The sequence below is a fragment of the Leucopleurus acutus genome (genome assembly GCF_964270905.1).
Source record: "Leucopleurus acutus genome assembly, chromosome: 8".
NCBI classification, from domain to species: Eukaryota; Metazoa; Chordata; class Mammalia; order Artiodactyla; family Delphinidae; genus Leucopleurus; species Leucopleurus acutus.
The window spans coordinates 70,747,783-70,773,939 of NC_139151.1; the positions used below are offsets into that span (position 1 = coordinate 70,747,783).

At 50.1% G+C, this 26,157-nt stretch overlaps 1 protein-coding gene across 7 annotated transcripts in view; it reads right to left on the reverse strand.

Moving 5' to 3' along the window:
• PLEKHA7 (pleckstrin homology domain containing A7) overlaps positions 1–26,157 on the reverse strand; it is a gene marked incomplete at its 5' end in the record, with an annotated part of 210,850 nt that overhangs the window by 14,919 nt on the left and 169,774 nt on the right. For all 7 annotated transcript variants that reach the window (XM_082843986.1, XM_082843985.1, XM_082843984.1 and 4 more), the window contains 9 exons: positions 2,387–2,613; positions 2,782–2,890; positions 7,901–8,002; positions 8,568–8,717; positions 9,654–9,734; positions 9,910–9,978; positions 19,884–19,937; positions 22,557–22,643; positions 23,398–23,920. In XM_082843986.1, coding sequence (XP_082700112.1) covers positions 2,387–2,613; positions 2,782–2,890; positions 7,901–8,002; positions 8,568–8,717; positions 9,654–9,734; positions 9,910–9,978; positions 19,884–19,937; positions 22,557–22,643; positions 23,398–23,920 — 1,402 coding nt within the window. The remainder of the gene's footprint in view (positions 1–2,386; positions 2,614–2,781; positions 2,891–7,900; positions 8,003–8,567; positions 8,718–9,653; positions 9,735–9,909; positions 9,979–19,883; positions 19,938–22,556; positions 22,644–23,397; positions 23,921–26,157) is intronic.

A 26,157-nucleotide genomic window follows, 5' to 3' on the forward strand; every position in this document is an offset into this window, starting at 1 on the left:
AAACACAGTATTATATATGGGCAAAATAGAAAGTGTTTTGGATGCAAATATAGGTAGTGAAACAAAACAAAACAAAAAAGCAAGGAAATTATCCAAAAAGTCAAGATAGTGGTTACCTCTGGGAGAAAGAGAAAGGGCCTACACTGGGAAGGGACCCACAGGCCCAAGGGCTTCTGATTGCTGGCAAAGTCCTATTTCTTAGAGTCACAGACGTAGAGAACAAATGTAAGGATACCATGGGGGAAAGGGGTGGGGTGGGAGGAATTGGGAGACTGGGATCGACACATACACGTTATTGATACTATGCATAAAATAGACAACTGATGGGAACATGCTGTATAGCACAGGGAACTCTACCTAATGCACTGTGGTAACCTAATGGGAGGGAAGTCCCAAAGGGAGGGTATATCTGTATGTATATGGCTGATTCATTTTGTTGTGCAGTGGAGGATAACCACATTGTAAAACAACCATCCTCCAATAAAACTTAATTTTTTTAAAAAAGTCCTATTTCTGGGTCTGAGTGTTGGTATGAAATGGGTAGTCTCTTTATTATTATTTACTAAATTATATATCCATGTTTTTTTGTTTGTTTGTTTGTTTGTTTCAGTACGCGGGCCTCTCACTGTTGTGGCCTCTCCTGTTGCGGAGCACAGGCTCCGGACACGCAGGCTCAGCGGCCATGGCTCACGGGCCCAGCCGCTCCGCGGCATGTGGGATCCTCCCGGACCGGGGCATGAACCCGTGTCCCCTGCATTGGCAGGCGGACTCTCAACCACTGCACCACCAGGGAAGCCCAATATCCATGTTTTATGTCAATTTCAGGATGGATATCATTGTTTCACAAAAATAAATATAAAACAAGCAACCAACAATAAAAATGGTAAAACTGGTGAACATATATACAACTAGAAGGAGGGAAGAGAAGACCCACCCACCTTGGGGACCCTGATGCTCAACCAAGTTGAAAAGCCCTGCTTCCAAGCCACAGCAACCAAGCTATGAAGAGGAGCCTCTGTCTTCATCTATTTCAAGCTGCTTGTTCTGCACAAGGGGAAACTGAGGATGCTCAGAGAGGGTATGGGCCTTGCCTGAAGACCCAGAGACAGACAAGGGCTGGAATCCAGGCAGTCCTGCTCACAGGCCTTTTTCCCTTTGCTCCTCGTCCCAGGGGGCAGGCATCTTGCATTATATTAGCACCTGTCTGTCCCAGCCATTCCTGCTATTTGTTTTGCTATTTTCTACCTCCTGTTTTGTGGCTGGTGCTCCATGACTCTTAGATCTGGGAGTGGGAAGGAAATCTCAAGATAAAGAAGTTCACAATGACCCTGGTTCCCTGCACCATTTCTTCCAGCTCTGGGCTCTAGACCATGGCTGGAAGCAGGTGAACGGTGAAGACCAGGTATAGGAACTCGTGTGAACTGTGCACTGATCTTGTCAGACGTCCTAAGCATACATGGTGCCCAGGCAAAGCTCCTTCAAGCCCTCGTTGGCGAAAACCTAGAGGTCTTCATTCCAAGGTCCCCTCTGCTATAGCTTCCCTGTCACTCGGACCAGCCCCCTCATGTTTTCCAGCCAAGGCTGGCCTGCCCTGGGAACATGAGCTATCACAGTACTTGACCACATCTTTTATTTCCTTAGAGTCTTCTGTGCTCCCAGACTCAGCCAAAGGCGTGGCCCCTCTATGCCAGGCAAGTCAAAGTGTTGGCCCAGGCAACCACACAGGCCACATACCTAACCTGAGGACCAGGGCTGCATGTCCAGTTACATGTCAGATGGCACAAAGAATGGTCAGGAGATGTGGATTGGATCCACTAACTAATATGGAGACCTCATGCAAATTTTAACACCTTGGGCCTCAGTTCTCTTATCTGTGGGATGGAGATGCTGACCTTCCTGTCTGTACTCCAGGAGGTTACTGTGAAGATCACATGTATCCTCACCACCCAGCACGATCCTCAGCTGCAGGTGGAGATAAGGATACTCTTCTGCTAAGATGAGCTCACTGCCCAAACCGCAGGTTTGCACGGAGCCCTGCATGGGGCAGCCACACACTTCTCTGCACGATGCAGATCACAAATGCCACCCTACTCAGTGCAGTCACTGCCTCTTGCTAGGCTTCAGTTTTTCCAGCTGAAAAATGGGAGAGTGGGCTGGATCGCCTCTAAGGGCCCTTCCAGTTCTGGGAGACTAAGCACAACGGCAGGAGCCCCTACCTCTCCTTAACTGCTCATGGCTCAGGAACCCCTCAGGACTCTGGCTGGTCTGTCTCCCCAAGCTTCCCTAAAAGCTTCTCTCCCAAGAGAAGAGGACCTGAGGACAGAGAAGGACAATCGTCTGCCAGAGAGGAAACGACAGCGCCCAGCTCCTCGTCATCAATACTCACAACTTTGGGCTTCGTCTTGGTTGGTGACTGAAGGGGAGACATCACCTTCCTCAGCTGGGGCAGGTGAGGTCGGTACGGCACGTAGGTTTGCAGCTGGGGGAAGAGTCGAACCTCCAGAGGGGTCCGCATGGGGCTGGTGGGCGGGCTGGGCAGCAGGGACGGCTTGCTCTCAGAAGAGGAGATTGAAGGCACAGGCGGGTAAGGAAACAAAGGCACTGTTTTCCTCTCTGAGGGGTGTGGAGAGAAGCAAAGGGTGCGATGAAACAAAGACCCTCTTCCTCAGAGGACAAGGGGAGTGACTTAGGCCACGAAGGCCCGACCTCCCCAGGGGCCATCCCCCAGGCTCCAGGCGCTGGCCTCCACCACCCCCACCCCCAGGAAGATGGCCCGCTCACCCGGATTTTTGACCGATTCCACCAGGATTCTGAAGTTCTCTTTATTTGCACTCAGGCCTGCAGTGACATCTTCGATCCTCCAGAGATCCTTCTGTATCTGCGATTTCTCCTGAGGAAGAGGAGGCAGTGGGTTCACTTCCTTCTTAGCTCCTCACCAGAAGTTTCTTCTTAGGACTTCTGCTGTCATTCAGACAGAGCCCCTCACCCTGGGGGGCAGTATACCCTTTGGAAACCCCACCAGGTCTACAGCCAAGCCTGCTTCATGGCTTCCTGGGCAAGTGCAGACGTGAAAGACGCCCAAGGTCCAGGGGAGAAGTTTCAGAGAAGCTCTCACAGTCTACCTTTCCTGTTTCCACCTCACTTAAAAATAGACTCCCTTAAATACTGTATGATTCCACTTATATGAGGTTATCTAAAGTAGCCAAATTCAGAGACAGAAAAATAGAAGGGTGGTTGCCAGAGGCTGGGACAAGGGGGAACAGGGATTGTTTTGTTAATGGGTACAGAGCTCCACTTTTGGCTGGGGGGAGGGGGGAATGCAGATTGTTGTTTAATGTGTACAGAGTTGCAGTTTTTCAAGATGAAAACCATTTCTGGAGATTGGCTGTACAACAATGTGAATCCACTTAACAGGACCAAACTGTACACTTAAAAATGGTTAGGTAAGTTTTTATGCTACATATATTTTATAATTTAAAAAAAGACTGTCTTAGGCAACCACGGCAGAAGGGAAGAGAAGGCAAGGACTAGAGGTTACACCATCCCTAGAACATAAAGGGCATCTTTTTGAAGACAGAGCTGAATCTTGGGATGTGGGATTTAGTATAAGGGGCAGTGGATATTATTTGGCAGTAAAAAGGAATGAAGTACTATGTCTGCTACCACATGGATGAACCTTGGAAACATGATGCTAAGTGAAAGAAGCCGGACACAAAGTGCCACATCCTGTATGATTTCATTCATAGGAACCGTCCAGAATAGATTAAGTCCATAAAGACAGGAAGTAGATTAGTCCTTGGCTAGAGCAGGGGTAGAAAGTTGGGGTGGGGGTGGGGAGTGACTGTAAATGGGTACCGGGTTGCTTTGGGGGCTTGATGGAAATGTTACACAACTGACTGTGGGGATGGTTACCCAACTCTGTGAATGTGCTAAAAAAAAAAAAAAAAATCAGTGAATTACATACTTTAAAATAGTGAATTTTATGGTATGTGAATTACATGATAAAGCTGTTATTTTTTTTTTAAAAGTACGATGGGAAAAGAGGCAGGCTATACAACCATGCGCAAACTCTGAGAAGCTACACCCAAACCAGCAGGGAAAAGGCCCTAGAAAGAGGTGAGCAGGGTCTGCTGTGATTAAAGGGTCGTGGGCACCTTTTAATCGAGTTGTGTAAACATCAGATATGGTATTCTTTTTTAAAAAATTATCATGGTCCCACCCCATGGACTTAAAAAGGAAGGCTCCACACCCCTATCTCCTTTCCAGGTACATCACTGGCCTCAATTGGAAGAGTTCTCACGTGTGTGATATTTATGGACCAATGCTCCTGGATACATCCCCACAGGGCTGGGCAGTGAGCAGGTTCTCAGTACATGTACGCTGAATAAATAAAGGACCAATCACATAAAATTCCCTGATCAAATACTACCTAACAGGCATAACAACAGACGTCTGAAGCCTCCCTCCTAAGGGGAGCTCACACTCTCATACTCTCTCCACCCTTCCAACGCCAGTGCACATCCTCAGGGCTGATAAGCAAATAACAGGCTTAATGCTCAGCTCCCCACTAAAGAACGAGTGTCCTAAAACAGACATGTTACTGAGCTAACAGGATTATCTCTAGAGCTGAGGTCCCCAAGCAGAGTGTTTGGGAACAGGTGAAGAAGGAGCATGGGGTTAAGATCATCTCTCCCTCTCTCTCTCTTTCCTCCCCTGGCAGTCTACCTGGCATACTTCTACCTGTCAGTTCACAATCCTGCCCCCATTTTGCCTGTCACCTCAACGTGTAAGAGAAGAGCAGAGAGAAGCAAAGGCCAGAGAACTTCAATCCAAGGACGATGGAATTTCAGAACTTAACGACAAGGTGAAGGAAGCTTTTGGGGAACACGAGAGTGGGGTTTCATACCTGTATCCTCACATCACACCGAGCAGGAAGGCTCCAATGTACTACATTCAGCAAAGGCTTGAACTCACTGTCCAGACGTAGGGACACCTACACGTAGCCTCACCTCTCACTGACTCTCAGGGTTACCTGGAAGTTCTCTTACCCTCTGGTTTCCCTGCTTGGGTGGCCATGAGGATCTTCATAAATAAAGCGACTCATCTTTACTCAAAAGGCTATGGGTTTTCTCACAGCCAACCCTGGCTAAAGAGGGGTGAGTTTCCAAGCCCCACTGCTGAGAATTTGCATATGGGGCTGCAAGCCTATCTCCAGCGTCAATGATTTATTCAGGACTCTAACAGCTTGCCTGGCCTAGAATTACACCAAAGCAGTTAGCACAGAGCCGGCTCAAAGAAAGGCTTTGTGAGCTTCCCGGGTCATTGTGGCACTCAGGGAAAGCATGAGCAATGCCACTAGGCTAGGTGGAAATCTAGCTGCAGGGACCAGGCTTCAGACTGGCCTATCTCCTAGTGACTTACAGGGCTAAGTTCTCTAGGAGGTCCGTGACAAGACCTATACACGGCACCCATTTGTTTTCTGGAGGGAAAAAAGGATCCTGGGCCTGCTGTATGTTACATTACCACGAAGTAAGGCACAGTAGAAATACAAATAGCCAATAATCATAAAAAAAGATGTTTAACCTACTAGTAATTAAATGAATGCAAATAAAAACATGATGTCCTTTTTCAGCACGCAGACTGGCAAAAACTAAGAAGACCGATAACATCAAGTGTTGGCAAGGATGTGGGTAAACAGGTTCAGTACTCTCATGCACTATGGGTGGGAGGGCGAATGAGTGCAGCCTTTTAGAGGGTGATTTGGCGGTATCTGCCAACATTTAAGATGTACACTCAAGTCAACCCAACAAGTCCACTCCTAGGAGCCTATCTTAGATAAATGCTCATAAACAAGCTCTAAAGGCAGTTACATAGATGCTCACTGTGATACCATTTATAAAAGCAAAACACTGCAAATAATTTAAATGCCCATCAGAAGAGGAATGGCTAAATAAAGTATGGGATATCCACACACTATGAAACCTATAGCATCAAGACCAACAATGTCTAATACAATTTCTGAGATTATGTAAATCTTCCATAATCTGTGCTGTCCAATACAGAAAGCCACTAGCCACATGAAATAATTCTGGTGTGGCTAAGGAATATATTTTTAATTTAGTTAATTTTAATTAATTTATGTTTAAATTTAAATAGCTACCATACAGGGCAGCATAAACTTGGGGGTATCTTTCTTGGAAAGATTTCCATTACATCCATTTATGACAAGAAAAGCAAGTTACCAAACAATGTGTAAGTATGATTCCTGTTTAAGTAAGCCCAACTCCCTCCCCCCAATAAATTATATGATACTATGTACGTGCATACGTTTGGAAATGCATAGAAAATGGTCTGGAAGGCAACACTGCAAACCGATGGCACTGATTACATGCTGGGAAGGTGAGGGACTGGGCAGAGAAGGGAAGGAGGGAGGAGGAGCTTTTGTGTCCTGTTTTAGTTTTGCTTCTCATTGTTTGGACTTTCCAGGGAGATGCACTTATGTGTTTTCTGTATAATTAAAGAAACATAAGGAATGAAAAGCTAAAAAAAAAATTATGGCTGAAATTAATGTGGATGGTTGAAGTCCAAGAAGATAAGTCTAATGAGACCGAACAGTTCAAGGAACTAGTAACTAGAAACAATTGTTTAAAGGACTTTGCCAACAATATTCACCTATTTATTTTCAAGCCACTATGCTAAATACTGGGGATACAAAAAGAAGAGGAAAATGTTAGCTCAAATGAAGGGAAATTATGGGAAAAACCCAACAGCCACAGGAGACAGACAAGTTCTGCGTGACCTCACAGGCCAACCCTGAACTACAGGCAAGAGTCTCCTCCACATACTCCTAGACCAGGCTCTCTGGGACCAGCTCTAAAGCGCTGTGTGGAGGTGAGTGGAAGCATAGCAGGGCCTGGGAAAAGCCTCCTAGTCCACAAACCTAAACCTCCTCCTGAATTCCTTCAGTTTTCTGGGGTGATGCTGATGTGAAGAGAGTCAACACATTCATTAAGTCACTTGAATGAAGAGGCTTGGCTAGAACTAGTTCATCAATTAGCAAGCCTGGCCCCCAGACTGGCCCAACAGGCTGCCTTGTACACAAGAACCCTCAGTTAATGCTTGCTGAATTCAAATAAATAGAATTTATGTCAGGGTCCTGAAAGAAGAGATACAGATCTGAAGTTAGGTTCAAAAGCAGGCCATTTTCCATTTTCAAAACTTTGAGTGTGGGGGAGAAGCCTGGTTGGGCACCCAATGGGGGAACACTGGCAGCTGGAGGACCCAACCTGGAAGAAGGAAAACCACACAGGGCCCTTCTTCCTCTCAGCTTTGGAGGCAGAGGTAGCTATCAACGGGGCAGCCTGGTTTTAGGGCAGAGAAGGCAGGGCTCTAAGGCTGCCTTTCCTGAGTGAGGCAGGGGCCACAGCAATGGGTATCACCCCACCTGGCCTGAATTCACACTACTGATCAGGTGAAGGCTTGATAACATCTATCCTCAGGAGTCCGGGAGGGAAGGAGGCGGGGCTTCCTGCTGCTAAGTGAGTAGCTAGGAACCCAAGGCAGGGCCAAGAACCAGGAACACAGATCACCCTCAAGTATCTGCAAGGTTAGGTCACTACTGTCTCCCCTTGGGGCTGTTTCCCCAAATGATCAGTAGTAAAACCCTTAGAAAAATGCCCAGGAGCTTGTCTTTGAGAGCAAAGAGGCAGGGGGAGCTGAGGCGAGGCTTCTCACGACAGCCTGGCTGGGGCAAGGGTTCCCCAAGGGAGCGCTTGGGGTGGTGAGCAGGCTGAGTCCAGGTGCAAAAAGAGACGGCCCCTGGGTAGGGCTAACATCCCCCACAGGTGAAGACTCCAAGAAGAAATCAGAGCTCAGAAGGGATGAAGAACCCTTGGGTCACCTGGAAAAAAAAGGCTCTTCTGTGTCGCTCCTGCAGGGTCTGCTTCAGCTGCTCCACATCTCTCTCTAACTTCAGGTATTCATTCCAGGCATTTTCCATCTCCTGTTGGCCAAGGAAATGCTTCTGATTCTTCGTTATGCCACGCCCACCCCTCAGAAGGCCCCATGAGCACCTGTGCTCCTGACCACTGCTGACCCGACAGGGGAAGAGGGAAGGGGAGCCTGGTGGGTCTCAGGCAGGCCTGGGGAGACAGACAGGCCACCTGCACCGTCCCCTCTCCCACCCTTGGGGATGCTTTGGTTCCCAGTTCTGGCAGAAAGGGCCTGTACCACATCAGATAGACAAATAAAAGAGTAGAAATTCTGACGTCTCAGAGTTAACTGTACACAGATCAGGGGAACAGTCTTGCAGGCTGCTCTCAAACATCTGACCCCTTGGGTGTCGCTGTAGCCACCCAGGAGTCACTGGCAGAAAGCACCTTAAGGCACCGGTAGAGACAAGGTAAGCTACTGTTAGGAGGCAGCCTGGAGGCGTTCTCCTATGCCAAGACTCTCGCCCCCAGCCACCAACTCCACTACAGCTTGGGAGGTGAGAAAAGCAGCCCCCTGGCCAGCCCATGCTGGGGAGGGCAGGGGAGCGTCTGCCACCCTCCACACCCTCTACGCACAGTGGACTCTCTGGAGAGCTCTGCCCGGATGTGGACAAGGTCCTCCTGCAGCAGCCTCTGCTGGTAGGCAATCTTCTCCAGGTGCTGGGGCTGGTCTCGGTACTGCTCCATCTGTCTGTGCAACACCTCCAGCACGGATTCCAGCTGATCCTGCACCAGACAGACCGGGGCCAAAGAGCAAGAGAATGGCAGAACATTCCCAGGAGGCCGTCCTCTCCAACCCCGCCACGCCACGCCAGGAACTAAGCAAACCTGCTGGATCTAACCGAGGCTGAAGGGGCCAGGGGCCAGGGGCCAGCACCCAGCTAGGGGCCTGAGAGTCAAGGCCTCTGATTCCAGCTCTGACTCTGCCCGTTGGGTGGCCTCCTGGGACAAATCACCTAACAGCTCTGTGCCTGTTTCCTCATCTATAAACTGGGCATTAGGCCGTCCACTCCTTAGGGGATAAACTATGAGGCTAAATCAAAGAACAGATGGAAAACTCTCTAAGCACTTGAATAAAAAGGCCATGTTATTTATAAACCTTGAGCGCCACAAATATAATGCCTTGTTACAATGTGGAAAAGAAAAAATTCACACGAAGTGTCTAAGAGACCAAACATCAGTGGCTACCAGCCTATTCCTCCCCGCCCAACCAGACTCGCTTCCCCTATGGCCCAGATCCTTAGGGGAAAGGAGCTTTAGGAAGTGAGAGCCTCTGCCCTGCTACGACTCTGGCCACTTTCTCCAAGGCAGCCCCCGCTTCCCTGGGGTTCAGGAGCCTGGGGTCATCACTGCAAGCCAGTGGAGCCGTACTCTCCCAGGCTCACCTCACAGGGCTTCCAGGGAGAGGTGGGGGTGGCCCAGAGCAGAATTAAGGTCCGGGAGGTAGTACTTGGAATAAGTAGGTTGAGGTCTCCCTATAAGGTTTCCTCTGGGTTCAGACAGAAACTCCACAAGAAATACCCTTTAAATTCAAAGATGTTGTTCTGGATAAACAGACATCTGTTGTCCAGTACTAACTTGAGAGTCCAGTCTATACTGAGGAAACACAGGATGACAAAACCCCTGCCACCCAGCCCAAGACTACGCAAAACCGATACATACTTTGTTCTCCTTGAGGGCTCGTATCTTGTCTTCCAAGTCCTGGAGGATCCTGTCTTGTTCACAGAAGACGCTCAGTTTAACCTGTGAACAAGAACAGGTTGGAGAGGGCCTGGGATGATGAGAAAAGGCCATGGCCTTGGAGCATGATCCAAAAGCCTTGGGCTACAGAGCCATCCAAACCCTGCCCGAAGCTGCCCACCCTGGGTCTGGAGGCAGCAGGCAGGTGAGGGGTCAGCCTGTTACTCTGCTCACTCACGTCAATGTCACTCTCGGCAATCTTCACTGGCCTCAGACTTCGGTCCTTGAGAAGATCCCGGCCTGTCATCTGGGAGGTGAACAATTTAAAGGAGGTTTAACCACGGGGTTCGGAATCAGAAGTCAAGAAGGAAAGTTACCCCTACAACGGACAGGTGTGGAAGTCTCGTCAGTGGCAGGTAGGGTCACGGCATGGAAAGGGCAAAAACTTGGGCAATACCTGCTTTATTTTTATGCTTATTTCATTTCAGGGAAAAAAGAAAACCTTTTTGAGATCTTTTAGTAGTACTTGTAAATTTCTCAAATTGAAGAAAACACAAACTTTCAAGTTACAGTATCATCAACTGTAAAGGCTTAAATTTGCCCCAAGTGAGTTCAGTATGAATATTGGAAGATTCGCCACTGATAAGAGAGTTTTGCTACTAAACCTGGGGTCAAACATAATTAACAGAAGTCCACGACCCCGCCCAGGGCCATAGGATGGGTGGACCAAGAAGAACTAGCAAATCCCTTGGGCATCGTTGAGCCTTACTTCAAGGAAGTCTGAACAGCCCACCTCCCCATGACTAAGATCAGCCTTCCTCACTCTTCTCCTATTTGGGAAAAGGATCTGGCCAAGAGAAGAAACCTGGATTGTTCCTGGCTGAGGTTTTCAACCGATCCCTGAATAGCTGTACTTGCAATACAAGTTACAAGCTACCCTGTCCTCTCAAGAAAGGAAACCACAAAGCAGTAGACAAAAATCACCCAAACTTAGAAGCCAGTGGAATTTCACAACATTTGCCATCTTTCCCTAGACCCAGCGTGGGCGACACGTTGCCCATCTCTCACTGACACCTATGAAGTTAAACACTAACTCTTTTAGTCCGTGTTTTCATTTCCTCCAAATCTCCTCCTTCGTCAAAAACTGTGCAGGGGCAGGGGAACCATTTTCACAGATGTACCCCCATGGCCAAACCATGGTCAGGGATGGCCAGGTCACACGTGCCCCTTGTAGGGGAGGCCGTCTGGCTGAACTCCATTTTGCAGATCTGACCAGAGAAATGGAGGATGGAGCTAGCTATAGCAGAGCTAGCTATGCAGAGGGTCCCAGTATGGAGGGACACACAGCTGCTGGAGAAATGGCCCTCACTTTCTCCCTACTCCGTTAAGTTTGTGAGTGTGAATCAGAAGCAGAGATATATTAGCAAACATTCCCCTCAAAACTCAAGCCGACCACGTGCCCAAATCTAAAGGTCAAGGGAGAAGCACTCTCCACGCCCTGAGCGGAAGGCTGAGCCTGGGCTGCAGACCTGCCCCCACTCATTCCCCTGCTCCCTTTGGCGGCACAGTAGAGGATAGGGACCACTGTCTCCTTTATCTTGGTAAAGTCAGCCCCGAACGGAAGGCCTGGCACACTGGAATGCACTCGGCAAATTGATTATTGCCTCACAGGTAGGTGAAAGGGAAATACATGTAGGTCAGTCCTAGAAAAAGTAGAACTCCAGCCAAATTCTGCTCTTCAAACTGGCAAATTTTGTGTACATACAACCATACACACAGTCACAGAACACACTGACCGCAGCAACAATCCACAAAAAATGCTCCTGCAAGGGTCGGGGGCGCAGTGTGGGAAGCGAGGAAGGGGAAGTAATCCTGGTGAACCACCAACAACCAGGCAGGTGCTGAATTTCCCAGGCAGGACTTGGGACCCTAGCAGGTAGAGGTAGGGGAGTCTTCACTCTGGGTCACAGTCCTTTGCCAAAGTGAGGCGCCGTAAGCTTGTCTACTCTCCAAGGGGCTGACCCTTGCCTCGCTTCCTAGGAAGCAATCATTTTCAAATTGAGATAATTCTTTGGGGACTTCTCCTTTTAGCAAAACTCTTCCCTTTATGGTCACTGAAGCTTCTTCCAGATGATATGTTTTTGATACTGAAATAGCAAGGCAGAGAGTCTAACTGAGCAATGCCTCATTTATCCAGCACCATCAGGCGAGGAATGAGGTATTTCTGCACAAAAAGGGCACTTTCAGAAAGCTGTCTTTTAAACGTTTTGATGGAAAGCTTTCTAAAAGTATGTCCTTTACTACCTTCACAGAACACTGAATATAAATTCAACCTTTTGGGGGTGAATCAGAGTCATTACAAAAATCAGTAATATAGCATTTCTTAGAAGTTCGTGATTAGGACTATTCGCCTAGCTAGCTAAATGCTCCCAAATGTCTGCGCTTTCATTTCCATTTCAGATTGACGTATAATGTTTCTTCTCTCTCTCAGGATATGAGCGCTCCCTCTTTCCTAAGAAGTAACTTCGTCTTTGTCCCCTTTTAATGTGCTGCTTTTAAGGTGCTATGAATTAGGAGTTCAAATGATCGAGTCTATGAGGATTAGAAACTCAGCAGAAGGGACACACTTGCTGCTCTTCCCTGTCTCCCTCCCTCCATCTGGGTTTGGTACCCAACAAGGGACATCCTCCCACCCCTTGTGTCTGCCACTATCATGGGCCTTAGTAGATGATCTGTTGTCTCCCCTCACTTGACAATAACCTAATTAGGAGGGACTGTGGGGACTGTGATGTATTTTCTCTGTACCGTCAAAGCCCAGCCCAGGGCCCGGCGTGAGAAGCGTTTGCTTAGTGAGTCTGTGAATGTGACAAAACGAGGTGAGCTGGCTGTGCTCAGGGCCTGAGACCTCTTTCTGTGGAGTAAAGGTCACAGGGTTTAGAGCAGGGGCTTCGTGACAGTGTTTACACAACTCACAGGCCCTTGAAGCTTCTGAATTTAGCTTTGTTCCAGAGAGCTGAGGCTTCTAAGACACAGCCACAAACAGCATATTCCATCTCATTTTCCTTTTAAAATTGCACATTTGTGATAGCAATGTTTAAATCCATTCAAAACATCAACTATGGGTCCCTAGCAGCTCTGTCACCAGAAAAAGTGAAAGTTAGTGGGCACTCATCCATTTGAAAGTGTCTCCACATCGGAAAGCAATTAAAGGCCTCCCAGGCATCTTACTCCCCTCCAGCACATCCCAAGACACCTATATGCAGGGCTCGAGATGACTGGACACAGCTCCTGCTTTCCAACCTGCAGCCTCCCTTGGAATGCTATAAAAGCTGGCCACGTTTCAGGCACTACCTCTGCATCTCTCAAAGGGTGGACGGTGGGGAGGTGGGCGTTTTGTTCTAGTCCAGCTCCAGAACGTTTTCAAACATCAACACCCTGCCCTGAAGAAGAGCCACCCTAATCCCTGGGCCACGGTGGAATCTCGGGACACCCCAGCTCCTCCAAGGTGACCAGGAACGGCTGCTCCCTCCCAAGGAACCCAGGCTCTAGGGCAGCCCTCACCATGAAGGCAGACGAGCGAGGATGGGAACACAACACAAGCTGGTGGCAAGCTAGGCAAGCCCCCCCACCCCCCCCACCCCCAATGGCAGCGCAAAAGATGGAGTCACAAGACACTACGGATGAGAGGCTCAGCCTTGTGCACCAGCCAAAACGCTGAGGGAGCTTCAATAGACAGAAAATAAACCGAAATGACTCGCGGGAAGCCTGGAGGCGGTCAGGAGAGCCCCTGGTGAAGCAAGTGATGGAGTCGGCACTGAGCCAGAAGCAATGGAATGGCCCCGCCTGGAGATACAGATCAGATCATCTTACGCTTCTCCTGGGCCGACAGCCCTGTGCTGACTTCTTCAGCACTTTGTAAAGCACGTTGATCAAAGGTTCATTATTTTTTATCTGTTCCAAACAAAAAGGCAAATACAACAAATCGTAACAGGTAAGACATCAAATGACATTTGAAGGAGCCAGAATTTGGGGAACTGGCAAAAGGAAACCTTAAGGAGGATGTGCGTCGCGCAGTTCAAATGAGTGTGTCTCAGTCTGGTTATGCGGCTTCCCAGCCGGTGGACCTTTCCAGACTTCAGTTCCCTCATCCGTAAATGGGGGATCATAAGCGCTGCCTGAAGGATCTTCGTGAGAGTGCTGATTTCAGTGCCCATGTCCTTCCTGGTTCTGCCACAGAAGGCAAGAGGGGACTGCTTCTTCCCCTGTCCTCCCACCATCACATACTGTAAGATACTGAATCTGTAGCTTAGAGTGGAGCCATGCATTAGTCTCAGCCCCACCCACCTTTGGTCCCTCAGACCCTCGCCTCCACACCTAACCCACTATGTCTTACCCATGACGCCAAATGCTTCCAGCTCCTTTGAGAAGGAACCGTCCCCACCCACTAAGACACTGGATCTCAACCCTGCCTCCACCACTGAGATCACCCAGGAGCTTTAAAAGACTGATGCCTGAGTCCCACTCGAAGAAAACTTGGATGTAATTGGCCTGGGGTGGGGCCTAGGCACTGGGATTCTTAAAAGCCCTCCTGGGTGAGTCTGATGTGCAGCCAGGAGTGGGAATCACTCCACTGAAAAATGATTCTCACACTTGAGCATGCTTCAGAATCATCTGGAGGGCTGGGCCCCACCTCCAAAGGTTCTCACTAGGCAGCTCTGGGGTGGGAGCCAAGACTGCTCATTTCTAACAGAGCCCCAGAAATTGCTGACACTGTTCATCTGGGATCACACTTTGAGGACCACTGCTTTTAAACCATGTTTCTCAGCCATACCTACACATTAGAACACCTAGGGAGTGTCTTTCTTTCTTAAAGAGTAATACCTGAGTATTACCAATTAAATCAGAGTCTCTAAGGGGTAAGACCCAAGCATCCATTTTCATTGCTCTAGTTCATGACCAGCGTTAACAACCTCTCTTCAGAATAAAAGACCTCCGCTTACTGTGCACAAGAATCACCCCAGAGCTTGATTTTAAAAACACAGAATTCTGGGCATCATTTCTAGCGGTTCTAATTCAACAGAACCCTCCAGAACTGCAATTTTTTTTTTTTTTGCTGTACACGGGCCTCTCACTGTGGTGGCCTCTCCCGTTGCGGAGCACAGGCTCCGGACGCGCAGGCTCAGCGGCCATGGCTCACGGGCCTAGTTGCTCCGCGGCATGTGGGATCCTCCCGGACCGGGGCACGAACCCCTGTCCCCTGCATCGGCAGGCGGACTCTCAACCACTGCGCCACCAGGGAAGCCCCAGATCTGCAATTTTACATCAAGCTCCCAGATCATTCTGAGATAGATGGTGTTCCAGACCATGACTTAAGAACTCTGCTCCAGAAGCTAACTGGAAACAGACTCTGAACAGAGAAGCCTACATCTCAGGCTCTGTTAGGAAAAGTCCAGAGGCCAGGCACCTGGAGCCACTGATGACGTCCCTCACTAGGGACAAGAGCCCCTTTGGGGCTGACTTCAATCTGCTCCACCTAAAAGGCACCACCTGTGTAGTTGCAGGTGCCCTCCCCCCACCTCACTTTACCAGCTGTGCTTCCCAGATGCATAAAAACAATTCAAGCCGTAAACAACAGCGAAACTTCATACCCCCTCTCAGACCTGGCTCCGGTGTAGGGTTCTGAAGAGTAGAACATTAATGCCAGAAATACAACTCAGCGAATGCAACTTCAGGGCAGATGAGGTACATGGCACACGGAAGAAAGGAGGCAGGTGTGAAGTTGGTCACAGGGTTCGAATCTCAGCTGCATACCTTTGCAGAAGTTACCTCTCTGATACACGGGTTCCTGATTAGTAAGGTGGGGATAATAATTCTTATTTGCTCAAAGGTGCTGAGAGGATTAAGTGAGATAATGAACAACGGGTGCCCCACAATTGCCAGGCAAGGACAGATGCTTAATCAGCGTGAAACCCTTTCCACCCTGACACTGCCAAGTAAAATGCCAGGAAAGTAAACATTTCCAAAGAGGACACCAACACAGAGCATCTTCTAAGAGAGTGGAGTCTGCTTTTATTTGCTCACTTGGCACCCCAGCAGGAATGCTCACTTCAGGAGACCAAGCTCCACAACATGTGGGCAAACACCACCAACGGGTTCTGGAACCCAAGCATCAGCTGATGGAGGCGGAGGGGACATGGGCTCTGGATCCTTAAGTCTGCGGCCTTTGGGACAGGGACGCAGGGGACCCTGTGCCAACCTGGTGGGGGCAGGGAGACCATCCTTCTCCAGAGAGGCTTACCTCTCCCGACAAGGACCCAGGAGGGACCTCTCACAGGAAGCTGGTCACAGCGGGGCTGTGCTCGGCACCATCTCCATGACCAGGCTGGGCTACACGGCCCATTCAGTTGTGTCTTCCGAGGCCCTCGTCTCAGGGACCCCACTGGGCTCGCGGCAGCTCATCTTGTCTAGCACGTCACAGGATCTCAAGAGTCAACGGGCCTGAGGGTTTTCCTGATCCAGTCACATCCCACTCAGTGCTCACCTGGCCTCAGCTGTGCCCCAGTGATGGGGAGGTCACTGTGACCTGTGGTGGCCCTTTTAGAGAAGTCTTTCTTCTACTCAACTAAAACCGTCTACTTGTAGCTGTGATCCGCTTGTCTTACTTGCCCCTCAGAGCCACGGAAGACACATGGTAACATTTTAGAGCTTTATAGACTGTCTCTATGTCTTGCCTGCATTGCCCCTTCCTCCTTCAACCGACCACACTGTAGCTGTGCTGCCTGCTGCTGTGTTTCTTGTTTCTGCCCAGTCTGCTTTCCATTAGGGAATCCCCCACCCTTCACTCCACAGGGAGGCTCAGCTGGGATGAAGCCAACCTGAGTGTGCAAGCGGCCACGTTTCTTCCCTGGCCGTGTGGAAAGCAGAACAGTTGGTGGCATGGCCTGAGCTCCCGGAACGCAAGCCCTGGCTACGTGAACCAGTATATTCCCCTTGTGGCTCAGCAGGCTGATTTGGGTTTCGGATACCTGCCAACAAAAGCATCCCGCCTAATACACTCCTCAGACACAGTTCTTGCAGCCCCTCATCACCTCTCCTTTGATTCCAGCCCTTCCCTCGTCTGGATCCTGAAGTGAAACGTCCATCTGGGAACTCTACACCCCAGCTGGGTCTGAGCAGAGCAGGTCCACTGCCTCCCTGATTTGGAGGGAGGCCTGTCTCTTGGAGGGAGGCCAAGGTGATATCAGCCTTTCTGAATGATGACTCACACACAACACAAACCCCAGCATCTTTTCTCACCCATGCTGCTGGTAAGCCAAGTGTCTCTCACCTGCTGGTGCTGTTACTGGGGGACTGGTTCTCTAAGAGGAGCTTAGCAACTGAAGTAGCAGCTATAAGACCAGGGAAATTCTGGTATCAACACAGCTGTTTTTCAAGATAAACAGTGACAACTTCCAATCACTAGTTAATGTTTTGGTCACATACGGCTCCTAGCTGGTGAAAACACCCCAAGGATGCAACCTTGTCTCTATCACAGCATAAATATTTCCTGGCAGAAGGACCTCAGTTCAGCTCCACAAAAAACTTAATACCTTCGGGCCCACAGTAGTAGAAGCAGCATTGTAAGAGCGGCTGGGAGGCAGGGTGATTAAGAGCACCAGCTTCAGAGTCAGCGCTACTCCCAAGTACTGGCTCCCCCGTAACTACTAACATGGCCTTGGGACAGTCATTTACTTCTTTGAGCCTCAGTCGGTGAAAAAAAGATAACACCACCTCCCTTATAGGGCTACTGCCGCGGGTACATAATTTCACAGAAGTAAAACATGGTGACTGACACACATTTTACCCTCTATGGTTATTCCGCTTCTGTTGGGGTCAGGACACAGACTCTGCTATCCTATGCCTCAGTTTCTCTCTCTCTCTAAATCCCTTTTATTGAGCTCAAGTTCTATAATCTTTAAATAAAACCAAGCTGAGCTGGATCTTCTCTCCAGGACCACCTGTGAGGTCGGCTATCTCACACAAACAGGAATCAGAAGACACCTATTTCCCGTTACTCTGGCTCAAGCAGAGTCCCCTCGCACCGTGCACCAAGCACGCTGAAGAGTGTTTTCTGGTACACCTGTGCTGCTGTGAGCCACGCCTCTCCCACAGGCCTAGGTACACCGTGGATGCTCTACAAATACTTCTGTGTCACCTGCATGGCCCCGGGCATGGTGAGGCCAGGGAGCAGGGACATGGTGGTACACAGGGCAGGTGAAGGCCGGGGGCTGCTCCAGGTCAGATGGGGGAGGTGGGCATGGTGGAAGGACTTACCCAGGTTCAGAGCGCCAGAGGGAGGGCTGGGCTGCACATCTGGCCCACACCACCACGTCTGGGCACCGAGGCCTGACTACCATACTCACTCACTCATGCTCTACGTGACCTGAATACCACGTAAGCTAGAAAACGTCCTGGTTCTGAGAGAACCCTCCTTGTTTTGCTCATGTCTGAAAGCCAAGCCTGACTTTTCTTCACTGCACCTTCCTTCCTAAAGCCTAGAAAGACTCCGGAACCTGGACAATCTGTCCCCACTTTTCCAGCCACACCACCCTCACCCTGGCTCTCCCTGGCTCCCACAGTTCCCTTCCCTTTAACGTCAACCAACCTAAACCCTTGGCTCTGCAAGGCTCTGGACACACGCCACCTCCTCCAGAAGGCTTCCCAGCACTGCAGCCACAGTCATCCTCACTATCTCAGCTCTGAGCACTGGGCCAGACAAATCTTTATACGCTCATTGCAAAAAAGTCTGTGTTATTTCAGGACGCTTTCTTTCCCCGACCCAGAACATCTGGAAGTTTCTCAAGGCCAGAGAGCCTCGATTTTTCTCTTCCATCCCCCCTAGCTTCTCCAGAGCTGGATACAGCACAAGTGTTCATTACCAGATACATTAAGTTAACTGAGGGATTCCTAATCAAAGGTGTTGATCTTGCCTCAGAGGGGGGAGGCCCCTCCTCTGCTGCCTTAGGACCTAATGTTCCTATCCCTGCTCCTACAAGGTGGGATGACAATCCCCAAGTTAAAAATATCTCAAGCCAGGTACACTGGGGACCGAGGGAGGCATGTCCCCCGCCGCAGTCACCTGGGTGTCCTCCCGCAGGGCCCTCTGCCCGCCCTCTCACACCCGCAGGTAATTAAAGGTCACATTCCTTCAGTCTTAAGTCATGGCTCAGGCATTAAGAAGTGCTTTTCACAGTGGGAGCTTTCAGAGAGCTGTGGGAACAGAACAAAAGCAGCTCTCTTCCAGGCAGAATGCCTCTGGCTTCTCTAGCAGCTTTCCCAGCTCTGTCTGTGCTGTGGAGGCTGACTTAGAGCCTGAACGTCATCACCTACGGGGTGGGGCCCGACGTTCATCTCCTAAACACGGATGGGAGGGATGGGAGACGCCGGTACCCCTCAGAGCCATGATTCCATGTGGCTCTTGCTCCCCCCACTACAAAACCAGACAATCCACCGAACTGCTTGTGCCTGAAAACACGCATCAGTGGCGCCCTGTGAACCAAACCCATCCCAGCCCCACCGGAGGCTCTGAAGAAGCAACTGGTTATTATACGGAGGAACCCTGTGGTTCTAACCAAGGACAGGAAGAAAGCAAGAGCTCGTGCCCTCATCCTGTAAGCCAGAGACCTCACAACAGAATTCACAAGAAACTGAGAAGAGCCCAGAGTGTGAGGCTACAAGAAATAAGACTCTTCTAAAAGGTACAGACTTCCAGTTATAAAATAAATAAATCATGAGGATGTAATGTACAAAACAGTGACTATAGTTAACAATACTGTATTGCATATTTGAATGCTGCTAAGAGAGTAGATCTTCAAAGTTCTCATCATAAGGAAAAAAAAATTGTAACCAAGAATGGTGATGGATGTTAATTAGCTTTGTGATCATTTCCCAATATAAACAAATATCATTATGTTGTACACCTGGAACTAATACAATGTTATATGTCAATTATATTCAATTTAAAAATGAAATTTCCAAAAGCCACAGCAACCAAAGAAAAAAAAAACCCCAAAACAAAAAATCCCCCTTCTGATTCAGACAGGAGACATCTTCATTTGAAACCCAGATTTGTAAGACCTGCAAGGCCTTTGGCTTTGGGGCTGGTCTCCAATGAGGCTGACACTCTCAGAAAGGTAAGTGTCCCAGGACAGCAAGACCCCTGAGGCCACTCACCTTGAGGTCCAGGTACTCCAGGTCTTTCTTCAGCTGGAGGTAGGTATCGTCAGCCTTCAAATGAAGCAGAGAGAGAAAAAAGCCAGTTATGAACACCCAAGGTGTCCACAACTCAGGGCTTCACGTGCGACTCATTTACACCTTGCAGCTTCGGGGACAAGAGACCACAGCAGACCAACACATCCAGGCCACAGAGGAAGCACACATGTCTCGGTGCAGCTCAGAGCTCTCTCAGCATAGTGGATCTCACAGGTCCACCATGTGGGGAAAGCCAGCTTGTTCCCACCATCGGCTGGGGACAGTTTGGGGAGGAGGAGGGAGACAGCACACATCCCACCAGAGGACCAGGCCAGCAGAGCAGCTGAGGCGGAGGCGAGCTCCTGAGACAGAACTAGAGAGGTCTACCTGGAAGAGGACATGCCACGCTCCAGACCTTTGCACTGGGCCACTTCACATGCATGAAGGAAAAGGACCCCCTGATGGGTGCGGATGGATGCCTGGAAGAGGCATGGAGATGACCTAGGTGACCCGGGGAGGTTCCCTTTTGACCTTGGGTTCTACAACGATAAGCACCAAGAGCTGCAGAAAGTTTCCTGGAAGCTTTGGCTCCGTTTGCTGAGCATGGAGCCAAGGTGGCTGGGTCAGGAGCTAGATAAGGAAGGTCCAGGCAGACCTGTCTGCTTGTGTCATCTCTGACAGTCTGTTGAGTTCTTCAGTATAATTACCAGGAACAGTGAGAATAAGGAAAAGACCCTTTGATTTCCTAGAACTCGTGCTTCCTATGTAATGGATCACAGAAGCTAACTGTGAGGGAGAGGGGCTACGAAAGCTTAAGAAAAAGAGTCCGGGCACTTTCTCAGCCAACTAAGAGGCCTCTCAGCAAGCCAAAGCAAGCCAGGGCTAGGAAGGTCCAGTTTAGAGCTCTGATGTGAAACAAACAAAAATAAATAATGCAAAACGTTCAGGCAGCGCTTTTGAGCATGAGAAGGCAAAGGAGCACTGCCAGGGACACCAGTGGTTTGCAAGATCTTACTTCTGTCCCTAAACTGTCTCCTTACCCATCCCTACTTCCTCAATCAGCCCAGTCCTGCAGTAAGAGGGACAGAGCAATGTTACTAAAAATCACCCAAATCCACAAATTAGGATTTTTGCATGTGCTGCCTCATATTCATTTTTCCAAATACATTTCCTGTATCTCTCAGGTCCCACTAAAATAGGACAGGTAAGGATAGTGACAATTCCCTCAACCTCCTCATCTGTCCTCTGCCTACTTCTGTGCAGCTCGGGGGACCAGGCTCGTGTGGACCAGCATCTTCTTTAAGATGCTCGGGATGCCCAGGAGAACGACTGTCTGGCTACTCCTCGAGGAGCTTGCCTGCAACCCCTCATGTCTTGGAAACAGTTTAGTACACTGTGCCAGACAGGACCTGGAATCTGGCTCCAGTCTGCAGGCCACTAGCTGAGGGATCCTGGGCAAGTCACTTTCCCATCTGTCCTCCCTAACCTCTCCCAGGCTACTGTGAAATTCACTGAGATCAGGGGTGTGAAGATGCTCTGACAGTCAGCAGGGCACTATCCAGATGAGAGGGCACCATGCCTTCTCTCTCCAGGCTGACACACACCTCTCAGCATCCCAACGAGGACCCAAGGTGGCAACAAGGATGACAGTTAGCGCAGCCCTTGGACGTGACCACACAACAGCCTGGCAGTCATTACTCACAGGCAGAGAAGCCACAGTTCAGGTCCCTCACACCACATGCAGCCTCTTCCCCAGCAACAGGGGCGTGGGCCCCACGATGGCTGCACAGTGTCTGGCAGTAGCATCCAGTAGCAAACAGGCAGGAACAAGGGAGAGAGCCAGACAGCAGGACAGACTAGAGCACGGGCACGAGGGAGCACAGGCCAGCATGTCACTCCCCTGTCCCCGGGGCGGCCCCCAGCCCTGAGAGAGCCCACCGGCGCTGACCTGGCAGGTGGGAAAGGTCAGCTCGTGCTGCAGTAACTGGCTGATGGCGAAATTTCGCACCCTGGCCAACTTGGCCTGGTGCCGCCGTAACCGGGTGAGAAGCAGTGAGAGCTCCTCCAGCTGCAGGTGTGTAGACACATCATGAGGAAATGAGGCACCGCAGGAGCACGACGCTGTAATTACTCTTCACCCCGGTGCCAGCACAGCATTGATGCGACACCATTAAGTAATTATTGCATTAATTCTGTCATTAGGACAAGTAAAGGCACCGGCAGAAAAGGGGCTGCAGGAAGTAGTTTTTATCAGGAAACAGCCACCAGCAGTGCAACCTCACCCAGACTTGAGTTTTGAAGACAGTGAACTAATCAAAGCAAAGACCAGGAAGAAAGGAGAGGAGCTAACCGGAGAAAAAGGCAGGTGGCTGGAAAATGCTGCAGACAAAATGCTGCCCAAAAGAGAATAAACACCACAGTCTCCTCCACTTCCCCCGCCACCCCCACCCCCACCCCCCGCTCTTCCGCTGACCTCAAGAGGTCCCAAAGCCAGCGGGATGGGCCTGAGCAAGTCATTCGACCTCTGAGTCTCAGTTTCCTCATCTCTAAAATGGGATTGCATCTGACTGGCTCAGGGGAGAACTCTGATGAGATTAGCCCTTTGAAAGCTGGATAAGATCAGTCGCCTGGAGGGGGAGAGGAGGTGCTGCTTACCGATTTTCCATGTAAACTGGGAGCACTGACAGTGTGGGTCATGTAACCCATGGAGGGCATGGAGCGTCGGTCCAGATGAGAGGAGTTCTGCAGAAGGGGAGACATGGTCACACCGAGAGCCGGGCATGGAGGGGGGCGGGGGCCAGAGCCTCTGCCACTCACTACCAGGGCAGCCAAGCACATGGCACGGCACCTCTCTCAGCCTCAGACGCTTCATCCGTCAAATTGGGATACACATCTTTCCCACCAGGTTATGACAATGACAAACTGTGAGAACCCCTCCGGATTTAAAACTTAAGTCAGGTTATTATAAATAATTGAACTAGTTAAACACAGACATCTTTCCCTGCCTTCCAAGCTGCAAGGAAGCAGACTTCAAGTTGTGTGACCGTGTGCAAGTAACTTCATCCCTTAATGCCTAAGAGTTCTCACGTGTGAAATGGGCATACGGGTATCCCCTGCTTTACAGAAGTTCGCTTTATGCCACTTTGATTTTACAAAAGACCTACCTTTAGCACCTGATAACCGAAATCCAAAGGGGATTTTCACTTTCACAGAAAATGTAATTACTTCTTCGCTTTATGCCACTTTGGCTTACTAAAGGTTTCATAGGAACACTCTACCTTCAGATAGCGGGGGAAACCTGAAATAATAGCACCTACCTCATAGGGGTGTTGTAAGAATTAAAGCCTTTAGCGCTACACCCAGCGCTAAAGTACAGTGCTACGTAAGTGTTACCTATCGTTATCCTACACTGCTCAAGTTTGTGTTCAAACCATGTGAGGCTCCTAACGTCCTAATGCTGGGCCCCAGCAGCCTGGCAGGGCGTCCGGAGTCTCACCTTGGTGGTGTGGCCCCATGTCTTCCTGGGAGAACCGCTCAGTGAGATGTCCACACTCCTTCTCCGGTCCGGTGGCTTCACAGTGACCCTCTCTGCTGGCGTGTGTGGCCGCCGGGGTGGGAAGGCCCTCAGGGGTCCCGGGGGAGGGATGTCCGAGGGAGATGGAGGCACAGAGATGGAGCGGGGCACCTCTAGCATGCTCCTGCTTCGGCCCTGGTCGGTGAACTCCGGGGAACCGGCACAGATGGGCGCCGTGGGGCTGCCGTGCCGGAACTGCTGGCGTTGCTGCCACTCGTAGAGCTGCCATACCGTGCCGTCCCGATGTGCCCGACGTTCCTCACTCGACATCTTCAGGTGGCTGGCTCGGTCCTGTGCGTACTTGTAGTCACTCGGCAGGTTGCGGGGAGGGGGCGAAGAGCCCCCTGAGGGGTGTCGGCTGCTCCTGGGAAGAGTCTGGTAGTTTTCTGGGAAGGACAGGGATTGGCTGGGACCGTGGCGAGGAAGGGTCTGGTCCAGGGGCAGGCTGAGGAGAAAGGAGAGGACAGGTAAGAGGACCAGCAAGGGGTCTGCTGGGCTTCTGGAAACACAGCTAGGCACAGCCACAAAGCCAGGCACGTGAGAGAGCCCTGTATGAACCCCAAAGAACAATCAACGCAGACACCCAGGACTTCAGTCACTTCTTCCCTTTGCAGAGGATTCCTAAACCACTTTATCCATCAACCTTGGAGGGTCAACCCCCCTACCAGGCCGACTTGGCTGCCCCACTTCAAGTGCAGCATGATTAAACCTGCCTCTCTCTCCCTTGCCATCAGTCAGCTTTTCCATGAGGTGTGCACATCTCTAGGAGATGCCTCATGATTCTCCCGGTCACCAAGACGTTCCCCAGCACCAAGCCCTGGAGGTTCTTAAAGGAAGTGGCTGGCACCAGTTCCTTTCTTTCCCTATTACTTTAATCCAGATCCTGATTAACTACCTCCACCCAGACAACTCTGAGACCTTCCTAACTAGTTTCCATGCTGCACAGAGTCAACTGCTTGGATATAATCACTCCTGTGCTCCAAAACCATCAATGGCTCCCTAATGCTTATGAAATAAAATCTAACCCCCTTCTCCTGATAGTCTCAGCTCTCTAGCACCTGACCTCAATCCACCTTCCCTTCCTGCTGTTTTCTCACTGCTCCTCCTACCCAGGCCAGGATCAAATTGGGGCAAGTTGGCCGTCAAGGGTCCAACATTTAAGGAGGCACCCCCCTCTCAGGTGCACCCCTGCACTTGCTGGAGCCTGAGTGTGAGGGCCTCACCCTAATCTTGCCTGGCCTCCTACCCACTTGGACAACTTTCTGCAGTAGAAAAAGCAGAGGAAGTCTGACCTAGGGTTGAATCCACTGGCTGTGTGACCTTAGGCAGCTTACCTGACTGCTCTGAGCCTCAGCTTCCTTACCGATAACATGAGGACAGAGCTACCTGCCTCCTAAGGCTGCCCTGAAGAATACATGAGACAGGAAGAGAACACAGGCTCCTTGCCTGATACACAGGCAGTACCTTCACCAGTGGGTGCTCCCTTCCCACTTCTCTCTCCTTACTCTCATCATACTGTTCCTCCTTCCCCTACCTGTATGGGCTCACCTTGCCCTATCACCAAATCTCACTCATTCTCCAGGTCACTGTCCCATGCCTCTTCCACAGAGGACTTCTGCAATGCCACAGCCCTCAGGGCTCCTGCCCTGCTCTGACCTAGTTACTGTACAGTCTGTAACTTTTCCGAGGTCCTGTATTGATGTAACCTTTTCCTACCTGTAAGCTGTCTCTTCCCCAGACAAGCTGTAAAGCCTTGCTGGGCAGCAACTGTGTCTTACACTCTGCGGTGTTGTCCGCGGTCTGAGAAAGTGCTGACACATAACCAGCCCTTCAACAAATACTCCAGCACACAAAAGCCGGAGAGGATGGTGAAAACTACTACCGACCAGCCATCTTACTTTCTGAAAGAAAAATTCAGCAAGGGCCAACTACAGTTTTATTAAGCTTTAAAAGTCTAACCTGAGAGGCAGCAGGATGTAAAACGGACAGGTTCTGCAGTCAGGCCTGGGCTTGAATCCTGACTCTGCCTTTACCTATCAACTTTATCTAACAAATCTTTATACAGCGGCGCTCACCAGACCTTGTTCTAAGCTCGAAGTGTAGTCCAGCAGCATCAGCACCACCTGGGAGCTTGTCAGAAATGCAGGTTATCAGGCCCCACCTGAAATCAGGAACCCTGGGGGTGGGGCCCAGCCACCTGTGGTTTAACGAGCCCTCCAGGTGGTTGATGTTTGAGAAGTGCTGTTCTAATTGTTTTTTAACTCATTGTATCACCCTCCTTACTGTAAAATGGGGCTACTAAGAACCATTTAATAGATTGTGGTGAGGATTAAAAGTAGTTGTCATTCAAAAACTGGTGGCTTTCTTCTCCCTTTTTATCGTTATCTTTGCAATTACGGGAGGTAATTTTAAGATCTCTTCAGCTTGCCCAGCTTGTCTCCTTGCCACCAGGTGGCAGGGTTTGCTGTGGATTTCCCAGAGTCAGAGGGGAATGTGTCTCTGAGGAAGGGGCAGTGCCTGAACCCTCAAACAGCAGTGGTGGCAACGGCAGAAACCAGGCTGGGGGCTTACCCCGGGGAGTTCATGACTACTAACCATTGCTCATTCTGCCTGAAGCAAAATGCAAACGATGCGAAGCACGTCCCCAAAGACCCCAGTGCAATGGTGAGTCCTGGTGCCAGA